At 57.5% G+C, this 14319-nt stretch overlaps 4 protein-coding genes across 7 annotated transcripts; 1 reads left to right on the top strand and 3 right to left on the bottom strand.

Moving 5' to 3' along the window:
- Positions 1–164: 164 nt before the first annotated feature.
- On the bottom strand, positions 165–1422 carry BOLA1 (bolA family member 1). 2 transcript variants are annotated; one of them, XM_039318601.1, is made up of 2 exons: positions 1284–1422; positions 165–787 (listed from the first exon to the last, which is right to left on the bottom strand). In XM_039318601.1, the coding sequence occupies exon 2, from the start codon at positions 765–767 to the stop codon at positions 291–293; it is 477 nt and encodes a 158-aa protein (XP_039174535.1). In that variant the 5' UTR covers positions 768–787; positions 1284–1422; the 3' UTR covers positions 165–290. The 2 variants fall into 2 exon arrangements, with proteins under 2 accessions (XP_039174535.1, XP_039174534.1); XM_039318600.1 differs by lacking the exon at positions 1284–1422 and adding an exon at positions 937–1096.
- LOC120296695 (hemojuvelin-like) lies at positions 1309–12768 on the top strand. 3 transcript variants are annotated; one of them, XM_039318598.1, is made up of 5 exons: positions 1309–1449; positions 8495–8682; positions 9305–9630; positions 9745–10235; positions 10562–12768. In XM_039318598.1, the coding sequence occupies exons 3-5, from the start codon at positions 9528–9530 to the stop codon at positions 11183–11185; spliced, it is 1218 nt and encodes a 405-aa protein (XP_039174532.1). In that variant the 5' UTR covers positions 1309–1449; positions 8495–8682; positions 9305–9527; the 3' UTR covers positions 11186–12768. The 3 variants fall into 3 exon arrangements, with proteins under 3 accessions (XP_039174532.1, XP_039174531.1, XP_039174533.1); XM_039318597.1 differs by lacking the exon at positions 1309–1449 and adding an exon at positions 7589–8381; XM_039318599.1 differs by lacking the exons at positions 1309–1449; positions 9305–9630 and having other exon boundaries at positions 7589–8682.
- On the bottom strand, positions 1974–4418 carry LOC120296688 (heat shock 70 kDa protein-like). The gene has a single exon (XM_039318582.1). The coding sequence runs from the start codon at positions 4388–4390 to the stop codon at positions 2126–2128; it is 2265 nt and encodes a 754-aa protein (XP_039174516.1). The 5' UTR covers positions 4391–4418; the 3' UTR covers positions 1974–2125.
- On the bottom strand, positions 4377–7483 carry LOC120296692 (heat shock 70 kDa protein-like). Its single transcript, XM_039318590.1, has one exon. The coding sequence runs from the start codon at positions 6831–6833 to the stop codon at positions 4941–4943; it is 1893 nt and encodes a 630-aa protein (XP_039174524.1). The 5' UTR covers positions 6834–7483; the 3' UTR covers positions 4377–4940.
- Positions 12769–14319: the final 1551 nt, after the last annotated feature.

Raw genomic sequence — 14319 nt, 5'->3', positions numbered from 1 at the left:
AAATGGATAGTTGACCCTGCTGTCATTTCAGCCAATGCTCCTTCCTGGGAATCCTTTGACAAGGGGAGGGGAAGACATTGCGACCCTCTTCATCTGGGAAAGAACAGCCCCCCCCCCGTGCCAGCTACCTACCTTCCCCACCCCAAAGTGAGCAGACACAGGGAGGAAAGCCCAAGGCATTTAATACACTTCCGCAGACACCAGGCAGGGGAGCAAGCCGGACCGGCACTGACCTGGCAGGGGCACCAAGGGCTGCTCTGGGCAGCTCAAATCGGAAGGAGGCCTGGAAGTCAGAGCCCCCCCGGGCCCTCCGGCCCGGCTTGAGTGAGCCCCTTCTTCCCCAACTTGCCGGCTGCGGACGGGTCGTGCTTGGCCCCTCCCAGGCACCGGGGGCTCTGGCCGACGTGCGCGCCCTTCTCCCACTGCTGCGGGGTCTTGGCCTGGATGGAGAGCGAGTGGACGGGGCCGGCTAGCTCTTCCTGGAGGAGGTCGTTGACCAGGCGGTGCCGATGGATGAGCGAGAGGCCCTCGAAGCGCCGGCTGGCCACCACCACCCGGAAGTGGGTCTCCGATCCGCGCGGCACGGCGTGCAGGTGGCTGTCATTGATGACCTCCAGGTGGAGGGGCTCGAGGGCCGCCTGCAGCTTGGCCCGGATGCCCGACTCCACGGGCTTCTCCATGGCCGACCCGCTCAGCGCCGCGCGTCCGGCCGGGAAGGCTGGGCAGCGGAGGGCACGGCCGAGCGCCAGCAGGCTGGAGGAGAGCATCGGAGAGCCGGCTGGGAGAGCTGTAACACAAACGCCGGGGGGTCGGCGCCCGGGTTCCCCACCGTCCGGGGCGCGCGGGCATCGATGCCCTCGCCAGCTGTGGGCAGCCCACCCGGCTTCGGAAGGGCAAGGGGGCGCTGCGCCGGTCCGGCGCCTCCCAAGGACTCACCTGCCGCGCCCGACCTCCGAGATCGATCCCCAAACCACGCCCCTCCCTGGGCTGCGCGCTGATCGCGTTTCTTAGCTCGCCCAGCCCGCCCGGCTGCCGGGAAACCGAGTTCCTGTCAGCCCGAGGGGCGCCAACGGCACTACACTTCCCGGCAGCCTCGAGGACCCTTCTCGTCTTTTCGCGCTGTGTTGCATTCTGGGAGCAGTAGTCTTTGCGCGCTGTACGCGGTTTTGAAAACAGTCGCTGCTGGGAGCGATGGGGAAAAGCAGGTTCCCGGATGCCGCGAACTACAACTCCCATCATGCTCAGCCAGCTATAGGGCTGTCTCTCCCTTCCCTTTGTCTCACCTGTATCGGAAGCGCAGGTCCGCCGCTCTTTCCTATCGCCCTGAGCGCGCTGCGTCTCCGCGAAGGGGCAATTATGACCTCACCGCGCCGATCCGGGCACCGCGCAGCCTCCTCCAGCGGGAAGCGCCTCGCTGGCATCCGCCCCTGGTCTTCAGGTGTGCGGCAGGTATATTTTCCTTCTGCCCCGTCTGTCAGCGCGCCTCCTGGTCCTGAGCAGGAGATTTCCTCCCGGGGATCACTGTGGCCGGGTGCAGCGACACATCCCTTCCCCCCACCCCCGAGACCCGACTGACTGCATCGAGGGATCCTGAGCCGGCGCAGGCCCGGATTTGCCCACCAGGTGGCGGGCGAGCCATGCTTGCGCTTTCGGCCAGGCTGGTGGGACCAAACCGCTTGTCCAGCAGGAGAAAAGGGGTCATTCCGTCCTGCTCCTGCCCCCCCCCCCAGCTCTCACACGCTGTATTTCACACAGCCTGGATGTCCAGGGCTCCTTTTATCCAGCCTCCAGCTTCATGTCACACTCCATACGCTGTCCCCAACCCGACCCCCTTTTGGCTGCCCCCTCACCCAGGCCAGGTGTACTCCCTTTGGAGCGGCCCTGGCCCTATTGGATCCTCTGCAGTCAAAGGGGCCCAGTGGATGGGGGTCCATGGGGATGTGGGGGAAAGAAGGGGGGAGCTGCCTCCTGTTGGCTTAGCTTCTCGTCCAGCAAAGGCATCAAAGCAGGCCGCTCTCCCACTCTGGGCCTGCTGTCCTCTCTATCTCCCAAGACTCTGTTGTGAGAAGGAGGAGAAAATGAGTGCCCCCTTTTTGTTGTTTTAATATGCTCTGAGAGCTTGGAGCTAGGATGCCTTCGGCTTTTCCGGCTGGCCTTCTCGGGTGTTGAAGTGAGTGAGGATGGCGCCGCAGATGTCCTCCAGCTCCTTCTTCCGCTCCTCATAGGCCTTCTTGGGCGCAAGCCGGTTGTCGTCCATCCACGCAGCCGTCTCCTCACACATTTCCAGCAGCCTCCGCTTGGCCCGGTCATCCAGGGACTTCTCTGCCGCCGCCCTCTTGAGCTGGAGGGTGCTGGCCTCCAGGGCATTGAGGGCTTCCAGCTTCTCCTCCTGCAGTTTCTCCTGCACTCGATGTTCCTCCTCCTCCTGGAGGATCCTCTCCATCTCTTCTCGATCCAGCCGGCCCCGGGTGTCGATGATGGTGAGCTCTTCCTTGTTGCCCGTTTTTCTCTCCATGGCTGAAACAGTGAGGATGTTGTTGTGGTCAATCTGAAAGGTGACCACAATAATTGGGACACCCCGTGGTGCTGGTTGAAGGCCGCTCAGGGTGATGGTGCCCAGGAGACGGTTGTGCTTGGTCAGCATCCGCTCCCCTTCGTAGATCTGCAGGAAGAGGCTCCCCTGGTTGTCCTCCGTGGTGGAGAAGTTCCTGCTCTCTTTTGTGGGAGTGGGAGAGTTGCGCTTGACCAGTACATCCATCACGCCTCCCACCGTCTCCAGCCCCAAGGAGACAGGGGTCACGTCCAGGAGGAGAAGGTTCTGCAGGTTTTGGTATCGGTGGCCCGTCAGAATGGCAGCTTGGATGGCCGCCCCATGGGCCACCACCTCCTCGGGGCTGATGCTTTTGCACAACCGCTGTCCATCAAAGAATTTGGACAGGAGCCTCTGGATCATGGGGATGTGCGTGGAGCCTCCCCCGAGGTCAATCTCGTGCACCTGGCTTTTCTTGAGCCCCGCTTCCTCCAGCACCTGCTGCACCTGAACAAGGGTTGCCTGAAAGAGGTCACCACACAAATCTTCGAAGCAGGCTCGGGTGACCGTGGTGTGGAAGTCAATTCCCTTGTAGAGTGAGTCAATGGAGACTGTGGCTGCCATACTCGAACTCAGGGTCTGCTTGGCCTTCTTACAGGCCTCCTTCAGCCTCTGCATGGCCTTCCTGCTCGCGGTGGGATCCTCCTGGAACTTGTTCCTGAACTCTTGGGCAAGCTGGTTGGTCAGCCTTTGGTCAAAATCCTCCCCCCCCAAGTGGGAATCCCCTGCTGTGGCCACAACTTCAAAGACGCCATCCTGGGCAGTGAGGACGGAGACATCAAAGGTGCCCCCACCCAGATCAAAGATGAGGATGTTTCTCTTCCCTTTGTGTTGGTGGGTCTCCTTGAGCCCATAAGCCACCGCAGCTGCAGTGGGCTCACTGACCAAACTCAGGACGCGGAGCCCTGCAATTGCCCCCGCATCAATGGTGGCCTGGCGCTGGGCATCATTGAAGTACGCCGGGACCGTGATGACGGCCTGGGTGACCGGGCGGCCTAAGGAAGCCTCGGCTACCTGCTTCAGCTTGTAGAGCACCATGGCGGAGATCTCCTCAGGGTACAACTCCTTCTCCACCCCTCGGTAGGACACCTGGACCTTTGCCTTGCCATTGCCAGCCTCCACCAGGTGGTTTGGCCAGTTCTTCAGGTCCGACTGCACTGAGGGGTCGTCGTACCTGCGGCCGATCAGCCGCTTCACGTTATAGACGGTGTTTTCTGGGTTGAGGCTGGCCTGGAGTTCTGCCGGTTCCCCCACCAGGCGCTCCCTGTGGGTGAAAGCCACACAGCTGGGAGTGGTGCGGCTGTTGTGGTCATTGGCCAGGATCTCCACCCTCCCTCTCTGGCAGACTGCCACACAGGATTTTGTGGTGCCCAGATCAATCCCCACGGCTGGACCTTTGGGGCAAATTCTGGCCTTGTCTGGTCTCAGTGTGGAGGGAGTGTCTGGTCTGGAGGTGGGCTTGGGCACGTCTGCATGGCTGAGGTCAGCTCCCATAGGTGGCTCTTTCTCTGAGCAGCCTCTGGCCTTCTGCCAAAGATGGAAAATTGGCAATCCCAGGGGGCAGCTCTCTTGGGTCTGCCCCCCCCCACTTCTCCTGGCCTTTTTTTCAGAGGACAGACACCCCTCCCCCACCACTGTGCATGTCATAATGGGGCCCTGGGACCTGTTGGGAGGCTCGGTGTCCCCTGCAGATGGCAGCCCCTTTCCTCTTCTGTGTCCCAGTGGAGATTCTGCTACAGAGCCCACCACTGTTTCCACCTGGAGAAGATGGGGGGAGGGGCTTTTCTCTTGGGACAGCATCCTGGCCCCCTGCTCCCACTGCTGGGCCTCCTGGGTAAGTGCAGATTGCCTTTGGACAGGCTGTCTGGTTTTATTTTTTGTCCTGGGGAGGGAGCGTCATCCAAGGAGCACCTCTGAGTCACTAACTTCTCCATGACCTTCTAGACCGCGTCAAGAGCCAGACAACGGGCCAGCAGGCCGAGCTGTGTGGCTCTTGTGTCCCTGCACTTTTGAGAAGGCGCCTTGCGATGCTGAAGAGATTACAAGAGAGAGAAGCCACCTTGGAGTTGACGGCCCTCTGCTCAGGCCAGGGAAGGGGATTTTGGCCAGCCGGGCAGCCACTCAGATGATCCTGTCCTGGTCTGCCCTTAATGCCTCTTCTCTTGCTTTGGCCTTCCTGCTAAGCCTTAACTTGTATTTGGACTCTGGTCATGTGACTTGCTCACGGGCTGGTCGGGGCATAAAAACCGTTATTGAAACTAAATGGTTGTAATCAGAGAAGGACTCGTTTTTTACCCATAGTTTTAATGCGCCCTTTGGGTGGAACAGTGTACTCTGGCACTCAGCCGATTCATTCCATGTCTTCCTTCGGCTCGGCGGCCTCAGCCTCTCCTTCCGCCCGCTCTTCCGCCAGCTTGCCGGTGTAGACCGAGTCCCAGGCTTCCTCCAGGTCCTTCTGCTGCTTCTCGCACTCCTCTTTCTCGGCCAAGGGGTTCTCCTCCAGCCAAGAGGCAGCACCGTCACACATTTCCAACATCCTCCTCTTGGCCTTCCCATCCAGGAGCTGCTCTTCCGCCACCCTCTTGAGCTCCAGGGTGCAGGATTCCAAGGAGTTCATGGCTTCAATCTTCTCCTGCAGGCTCAGGTCGTTGGCCCGGAATTCCTCCGCTGTCTGCACGATCGTCTCTATTTCCTCCTTGCCCAAGCGTCCACGGGTGTCCGAGATGGTCAGGTGGCCAGTGTTCCCTGTTTCCACATCCTTAGCTGAGACGGTCAGAATATTGTTCTCGTCAATGGAGAAGGTGACCAGAATGACCGGGACCCCACAGGGGGCTGGGGGGATGCCTTTCAAGGTGAACATGCCCAAGAGGTGGTTGTGTTTGGTCAGGGCCCGCTCTCCCTCATACACCATGAACAAGATGGTGTCTTGGTCATCCTCAGTCGTGGTGAACTCCATGACCTCTTTTGTTGGGACAGGTGAGTTGCGTTTTATGATGGTTGCCATGACACCTCCTTGAGTATTGATTCCCAGAGACAAAGGGGTGACGTCCAGAAGAAACATATTCTGCATCTTGGGCGATCGGTTGCCCGTCAAGATGGCAGCCTGGATGGCTGCCCCATAGGCCACAGCTTCATCAGGGTTAATGCCTTTGTTCAGCTCCTTGCCATTGAAGAAGTCCTTCAGCAACTTCTGGATCTTGGGGATGCGGGTGGAACCCCCAACCAAAATAATGTCCTTGATGTCCCCTTTGCTCATCTTGGCATCTCTCAAGGCCCTTTCAAGGGGCTTCAGGGTGGCTCGGAATAGGTCAGAGCACAGGTCCTCGAACCGTGCCCGGGTGAGGGTGGTGTGGAAGTCAATCCCTTGGAAGAGGGAGTCCACAGAGATACTGGCACTAGTGCAGGAACTCAAGGTGCATTTGGCCCGCTCGGCAGCCGTCTTCAACCTCTGCAAAGACTTCTTGTCCTGATGGAGGTCTCTCCTGTACTTTTTCTTGAACTCCTCTGCAAGGTAGGCCACCAGCCTCTTGTCAAAGTCCTCCCCGCCCAAGTGGGTGTCCCCTGCGGTGGCCTTGACTTCAAAGATGCCGTCCTCCATGGAAAGGATAGAAACATCAAAGGTGCCCCCACCCAGGTCAAAAATGAGGATGTTTCGGCTGCCAGCCTCTTGATTCCTGGCATCCAGGCCATAGGCAATGGCAGCTGCTGTGGGCTCGTTTAGGAGCTTTAGGATCTGGAGGCCCGCAATGACTCCAGCATCAATGGTGGCCTGCCGCTGAGCATCGCTGAAGTAGGCGGGCACCGTGACGATGGCTTGGGAGATGGAGGAGCCCAGGTAGGCCTCAGCTGTTTGCTTCATCTTGGCCAGGACCATGGCAGAGATCTCCTCAGGGTAAAAGGTCCGTTGTTTACCTTTGTGGGAGACTTGGACCTTTAGCTTCTCCTCACGGCTCACCACAGTAAATGGCCAGTGTTTCATGTCCTCCTGTACAGCGGCATCCTCATACTTGCGGCCAATCAGCCGCTTGGCATCGAACACCGTGTTCTGGGGGTTGAGAGAGGCCTGGCTCTTGGCTGGGTCTCCAATCAGGTGTTCTGTGTTGGTGAAGGCCACGTAGCTGGGTGTGGTCCGCTTCCCTTGCTCATTGGCAATGATCTCTACTTTGTCATGTTGGCAGACAGCCACGCAGGAGAAGGTGGTTCCAAGGTCAATCCCAATAGCCAGGTCATTTTGCTTAGGCATGGTGATGTCCCAGAGGGTGGCCGACTCAGGAGTGGAAGGAGGTGACCGTTCTCATGAGAGATGCAGGCGTCTCCCCTTTTCTTTTGCCCCTTTTCCTCTTCTAGGACCAAACAGCTGGACGACCAGGGCTTAGATTTTTCTTAGGGATCATGGCATCATCTTCCTTGCCTAGAGCTGGGCACTTGGGCCTGTCCTTGATGTGAGGGGCCCAGCCTTCCTTTCCAACCGATGCGATGACTTCACTGTCAGACATCACAATGGGGTTTGAACTGACAGCACTTCTTAAGCCATCTCCTATGGCTCACCTGCTTCGTGGGTGGGATCCAAGGCCCCGTTGATCACAGGCTCTCGCTTCCAGAGGAATCAGCTGCAGAGGTGCTGGAGAAGCCCTCCGACTGGACACGGGGATACCAGTGTCCTTGTCACGGTCACTCCTTTGTCCTGTGTGGCTTGGCTGGGGAAAGAAAGCTCTCTTGATGGGGAGGATCGGCAGCCAGCCTGGCTAGGGAAAGGGGGACAAGGCAAATCCTGTAAAGCAGTGGTTCTCAACCTTTTTAATGCTGCGACCCCCCCAAACCGGTGTAAGTCGAGGACTACTCAACCGGTCGTAAGTTGAGGACTACTCCACTGGTGCAGCACCGTTTGCAGAATGGGACTTTTGGCGGGCTCAGCAGGGCAGAGACAGCCTGGACAATTCCTATTGGCTTTGGAAAGCCAATGGAATTAGACTCTATTCAAGAGAGTCTGTTCTATTGGCTTTCGTAGCACAGCTAAGGAAAAGGGGGAAAAAATGGCGGACTGCGTTGTTTGGCGACCCCCGTGAAATGGTTGTTCGGCCCCAAATGGGGTCCCGACCCACAGGTGGAGAACCACTGCTGCAAAGCTAAGGCTCAAGGGGACGTATTTCCCCAGGCATCTGATGCACAGCTCAGTGGCCCTGCCCGTCCTCAGTGCTCGCTCAGGCCCTTGGTTTTGTGCTCCCGCCGTTCAAGCTGAGCAACAATCCAGAGGCTCCAGCTTTGCAGTAATGCTGACTACAGAGCTCCTGTGTCAGCCGTGACCTCTGGGGAGGAAGAGGACCGGTTTCCCAGGAGTGGCCTTAATAGAGACATCTTCAGTGGGAGAGGGGCCTCTACAGAGGCTCAGCCGTTGCCATTGGAATTTGGGGCAGACACTCTCCAAGCCAAGAGGGAGGAACAAACTCCTGCGGATGGGACCACAGAGGCTGCATTGCAGTGCAAGGCTGTGTGTGCGTGCGTGTGCGTGCCTGAGGTTGGAAAAACCCTTGTCCTGACCCTTCCCTTAGTCCTCATTTGAATACAGGCCTCAGCCCCGTAGTGGAAACTCGGTGTTTCTCTTCAGGGGCTACTTGTGGCGGTGCACCTCGGGAGCTGGCAGGACGTTTCTCCAGAGACACCCGGCGGCTGCCATGTGCCCGAATCTCAGCCTGGTTCCAGCTATACAGTCTTTTTTTGGCTCTCTCCTCACCCCCACCGCCTCCAGGGCTTGGGCTGCCCCCACCCAGGGATGCCAGCTGCAGAGGAACAGGTGTGCCTGTCTCTTGATTTATCTGTTGCAGCCCCCTCCTCTCAAAAGCGAGGGGGGTGGAGGGTCCTGTGGGTCTGCAGCCGGTTTTCACAACTTTTGCACAAACTTTCTAGCCAGGGGTGTGAACCAGCTCCTGCTCCACATCTTTGGGGAAAGGAAAGGGCTGCTTGAGACCTCCGGAGCGACCTGCCCACCTTCTCCAGAACATCCACCTTGAGAGGAAGTGCTGGATGACGATGGCCTGAAAGGGGATCCCCAAACTCCACGCTGCTCAGAAGAAGAACTCGAGGTTCACCACTAGGTAAGAAGACCCCAGCCTCTGACTATTTTGCAACCCACAAGCAGACAAATCCTTTCCTGACCAGATATCGTCCTTTCTTGGGGAGAGCAGATGGGGAGATTGGGTCCGGCATCAGAGGATTGTGCACTCTGCTTGCCTGCACTCGCCCCGTGACCACGGGAAAAAGAGGTTCTCCCCACTCAGCTTCTCCTTGAAACGGTTTCTGTTTCAAATGTTTAAATCCCATCGGTGTCTTCTAGTCAGATCGAACCTTGTCTCTCACTGTCTCGCTGGGGGAGAGAATCTACCTGAGGCTGGGCGGTCCCCTCCTTTCATCACGTGACCCAGAGGCCCAGAAACACATGCCCAGAGCAGAAAGGCACCAAGGGGGCTTAAGGACATGCTGGAGTTCCTGAGAACATTCACTTCCTCATGTGTATTCTGCACACACCTATCCGCATATGTGCAAATATGCGAGAGGGTTTAGCCTAAAATACCCCCCCATTCCGCTTAGGGGATCTGAAATAGCAAGGCCTATTTACAGCCTCTGCCTCGGTTGCTGCCTGCGGGGGAGGGATCAGGTTGCAGGGCCTGCAGCCGCTGCCAAAGGTCCTTTTCTCTCCCTTCCACCAAATGCCCATAGCCGCAGCACTGAGGAAAACGCAGGGTGCCCACACAGGAGGCTGGCCGAGGCGCTGTCCAGAGAAGAGCTAGGATCGATCACGCACTGCCTCCGCCCGCTGCTCTCTCTGATGTTCTGGAAAGAGGCAGGTGCAGGACCAGGTGTGGGGAAGGCCTTCCTTGCAATCGGGGTCTTTTCCAGAGGCCAGGAGTGGTGAGGGTGAGAGGCTTCCCTCCAAGGCTGTATGGATTGGAGTGGGGGACCCCCTTCCTTGCCAAGGCTGCCACACCTCCCGGGCAGAGGCTTCCTCCTAAAAACTCTCTTCCTCCTCCTGTGCTGCAGATACGGTAAGGGAAGGCAGGAGGGGTGGGGTCTTTGCCACTCCTGGGGGGCTTTGTTCCAGGAGGCACATGGGTGCCTGGCCCTATGCACTCACCCCAGCTGTTTTTTGCTCCGCACAGTGCAAGCCCGCTGCAGGATCCTGCGCTGCAACTCGGAGTATGTGGCCTCCACCCTCCCCCTGCGGGGTCCTGGCAGGAGGGCAGCCCACTGCCTGGCCTTGCGCGCCTATGCCCGCTGCACCCGCCACACAGCCCGCGCCTGCCGCGGGGACCTGGCCTTCCACCTGGCCGTCCATGGCATTGAGGACCTCATGGCCCAGCACAACGGCTCCAAGGAGGGGCCCAGCCCGGCGCCCCGTCCCCCCCGTCCCCCCGGGGCTGGGTCCCCAGACTTCTGTGACTATGAGAAGGCCTTTGCCCACAAGCGCGGCAGACCACCCGCCTATCAGCACTGCGCTTCCTTCGGGGACCCCCACGTCCGGACCTTCGCGGACGAATTCCACACCTGCCGTGTGGAGGGCTCCTGGCCACTGCTTGACAACCACTACTTATTTGCCCAAGCCACCAACTCCCCCGTGGCCAAAGGATCGAATGCTACAGCCATGAGCAAGGTGACCTGGGGCTGCTTCTGCTCTGGAAGGGGTGGGGTGGGAGAAGGGGGAACCTGGAGGCAGGAGGGAACTGCCCGAGGGACTTTGGGGCTTGGGCCTGCAATCTGAAAATTCTTCAAGTGGCTGAATTGGGAGACCCTCGGGGTAACATCCAGGAGTCCCAAGGGTGGAGATGGATGTCCAGGGATTGGGGCCTTTGGCACAAGCTGGAGGGGTGGAGGGAAGCCCCCCCCCGCTCAGCCAAATGCAGCTCCTCCTGATTCCAGGGAAGGGGTGCCATGGGCTTTCTTCTTCTGCTGCTGCTGCTGACCTTCCCCCTTTTCCAGATCACCATCATCTTCAAGAACATGAAGGAGTGCGTTGACCAGAAAGTCTACCAAGCCGAGACGGACAACCTCCCAGCGGCATTTGTGGATGGCTCTGTGAACGGGGGGGAGCGGCCTGGTGGGGACAGCCTCAGCATCCTCGAGCGGGCTCCTGGGCAGCATGTGGAGATCCGGGCGGCCTACATTGGCACCATTATTGCGGTACGCCGGACAGGGAAGCAGCTGTCCTTCTCCATCCGTGTGGCTGAGGAGGTGGCCAGCTCCTTCACCGAGGAGCAGGACTTGCAGCTGTGTGTGGGCGGCTGTCCTCCCAGCCAGCGCATCTCCCGGCAGCATGGCTGCTGCAGCCACGGCACCATCACGGCCGAGAAGGCCCACCGGCTGTGCAAGGAGAAGCTGCCGGTGGAGGACGTCTACTTCCACTCGTGTGTCTTCGATGTGGTGGCCTCGGGCGACAGCGACTTCACCCTTGCGGCACGTGGCGCCTTGGAGGATGCTAGGCTCTTCCATCCAGATGCCAAGAAGCTTCACCTTTTCCAGCGTGACGCTGCCCGCCAGGCCACCGCCAGCTCCTTCCTCTGCCTCACCCTGGCAGCGATGCTGATGCTTGCCTGGGAGATCTGAACTCTGCCAGCATTGGCAGCACCTGGAGTGTCCTCCTCCTGAGGCTCCAGATACGGAGGCAGGGGGGCTCCCTGGGGGTTGCAGAGCCCGAACCCGCCGCTCAGAGCGGTCCTGCTGGGCAATTCCTGTGGCAACTGAGACTGCTGGGCGGCTGGTGATGTCCGTGGGTTTTTTAAAAAAAGAATGCTTAATATGTGAAGTGGGAGACTTTGAAGAGAAGGGCTTGATGCAGCCTCTGCTGTCTGCTGCAAATGTTTTTCCCTGGAGGCAGAGAGAGGAAGCCTGGAAAGACGGGCCAGCTCCTTTCCCCCTAGCCCTCCGGGTGGGGGGCAGCATCGGAAAACGTGTCCAGGCTCAGGCTTTCTTCCGTCACCAGGGCTTTTGGCCCCTGGTGGGGGGGGGGCTGAAGTGAGAACAAAGGACTGAAATTCAACTGGGGCCTTTACCTGCACGTGAGAATGCAGTCAGGGAGACCAGTCGCCCTTAGCCAGCCACCACCCCCACTCTGGCCTGGGCAGCTTCCCCTGCTGAGCGGCTTTTCCATTCTCACGCTGCAGAGCTCGGTTAATCTGCCACTCATGCTCAGCATCTATTTCTGCAGAACCCCCCCCCCCAGGCCCTGTCATTTGTTTCTCATGCAGCTTTGCTGCTTCTCAACAGGTGAAGCTCAAAATAACAGAGCGGCCTTCCCCCAGCATTGCAGAGACCTAGCCTGGTGTGTGTGTGTGTGTGTGTTTGGGTGGGGGGGGAGTCACACTGATCCTGCCCCCTCCCAGTCCCTGGCTGGGGCCGGACTGTTCCGCCCTCTTGTGGCAACTGACTGCATCTGGCTGGAAGGATGGATTCAGTGAAGTCTTGGGGAGAGCAGGCCGAGGAAGTTCAGGATTCCCAGCCTCCTCCCAAGAACATGCAGGCCCCCCCTACCTCCCATCTGGCTCCTGGGAAGGGGCTTCTTCAGAAAGAGCAGCTGTGCCTCCGGCTGCCACTTGAGGTCACCCAACACTAAAATTTGCTGCTGGGATTTTGCTCAAGCTGGCCCCAGCTTCCTCTCTGCTTTGGGTCCAGATTGGGAGAAGGAAGGCCGTTGGCTTGCTCATTCCCAGACAGCCGTTTTCAAACCTTTGGGGTGAGTATGGATGCCATCAAATGCACTGGAGGGAGACTTGACATTTCCTCCGGCACCACATCCAGTCTTCTATCAGCTGCAATTCCTGCATTAAATGGTGAGGTGGGATGTCTTTGCTTTGATTGTTAGTTCTGTAGAAAGTGGACTATGCACAGAATAATGTCCCTTCAGGAGATGGATGTTTGTATCTGGTTGTGGTCTGAGAAAGCAGAGTCACAACCTAGGATTGCCTGAGTAAACAACCTTGGTAGAGTTACTAATATGTCTAAAGAAAATACGCATTAAGTACCTTTTCCATTTTGTTCTTCTCCTCTCCCCCTCCTGTTGCCTTTGGCTGTCCGATCTTCTATGAAAAGAGAGAAAATATCTTACTAGCGGTTCTATGCATCCTTCCCAGAATATTTGCATTGGTATAGTTATCCAAATGCAACTGAGGAATAAAACTATAATAAATAAATGTTTTTCCTTCATTTTTAAAAAATATTTTGCTAAAGCAAAAGAGCCAGTTGCTACAGTGTTGGTTTATTCCCATCATCCTTGGAGAAACATCTGGACCATTTGCAAACCAAGAAGTTCCAGTGATGCATGCAGGGAGTTTGGACAGCCACCTTCTCCACGTGTGGCAACCCTCTGGCTTGCCTAGAAATAAGCCCCTGGATCTGTGGGAGGGTCCTGAGCCCCTTTTGGCCTGTGAGGTGAACTAGCACAGATTTGAGGGAAGGGAAGGGATGTTTTCTTTAACAGTGCACAAACACCGGCCAAGCCTGTCAACCATCTGGAGAGGCCACTGTGCAAGTGCTCTTACGGCATTCTTCTTCTGTGTCTGGGGAAGGACTTCCTTTTACAATTTTTGGCATAGTTTAACATGAATTTATGGCCTTCTGTGTATGTGTCTTTCTCTCTCTCTCTCTCTCTCTCTCTCTGTGTGTGTGTGTGTGTGTGTGTGTGCCTGCGTGAGATTCTCAAACCAGCTGGCCTTTTCTGGATGTAAGCAACTTGCAGAGGAGAAGGAATGAGAGCCATTCACATCAAGATGCCAATGGAAGCCGTTCAGCCTCCTTGCTGGGCATGTATTCAGCTCAAAATGGACCTTGCCAAGCCTTCTTTTCAGGGTAAATGCATTAAGTCACCCATGTTTTGCAAGAAAAATATACACGAGAGAAAAAAGTGTGTCACACTATTTGCCAACACATTCTAATGTGAAGAATTTTTTTTTTTAAAGGAAGAGAGATGCCTGCAGGAAAAAGGGTGGGATTGATGAAAGGGGGAAAGCAACAGGGGAGGGGTTTGTGTCCCCTTCTTCTCCCCAAATCTCCGTTCCAGGAGCAGAAATGGATTCACGCCAGGATGTCTTTCCTAGCCCCTTGCCTGCCTGGGTGCTTCCCCTGTGTCTACCCAACAGCCACAAGGGAACCACCTTCCGAGCCCTGGAATGGCATTCTCTGCAAAGGGGCTCTCCAAGCTAGCGGGACACAGGCCATGCCACGAATGCTGCCCCTTTCTCCTTAGCCTCCTCTGGAACCACACAAGGGATCCCGCGGCAGATGATGGAGCTGGGGGGCCCTGCCAAGGCCAGCCCAAAGCACCCACTCCTCCTGAGGGATCCCTCTTGTGCAAGAGATGGCAATCGCCCTTCCCCAGGCCTCTGAGCCCAGGCTCTCTGGCCCTGCCATGGCCTCTTTAGCACCAGCTCTGCGAGGCTCCGGGGTCCACCTGCTTAATTAAAAGGAGCCTCTGTTTCTGCACGATTGAAATCCTCAGAGAGAGAGGGTCTAATTAAATAAGGATGAAAAATGTGTCCTCTAAGAGTCCTAAATAAATAAGAGGCCACACTAAGTCAGGCTGGCCCAACAGAAATTAGATTCCTTTGGTAGCGATTTGGGACAAGAACTCAGAAGACGGAAGATGCAGAGGTCTCCCTCCCACTCCCCAAAGAGGGGGCAACCTTCAGCCATCCCCCAAACGCCCAGAAGCTTTTCTTTCATCCCCAGCCCAAATTTCCAGGAGC

Source organism: Crotalus tigris, unplaced genomic scaffold, assembly GCF_016545835.1.
Source record: "Crotalus tigris isolate CLP2741 ecotype Arizona unplaced genomic scaffold, ASM1654583v1 scf7180000021444.432893, whole genome shotgun sequence".
NCBI lineage: Eukaryota > Metazoa > Chordata > Lepidosauria > Squamata > Viperidae > Crotalus > Crotalus tigris.
Note: the sequence above shows the minus strand (reverse complement) of the source record. Positions and strands in the feature narration are given on the sequence as shown.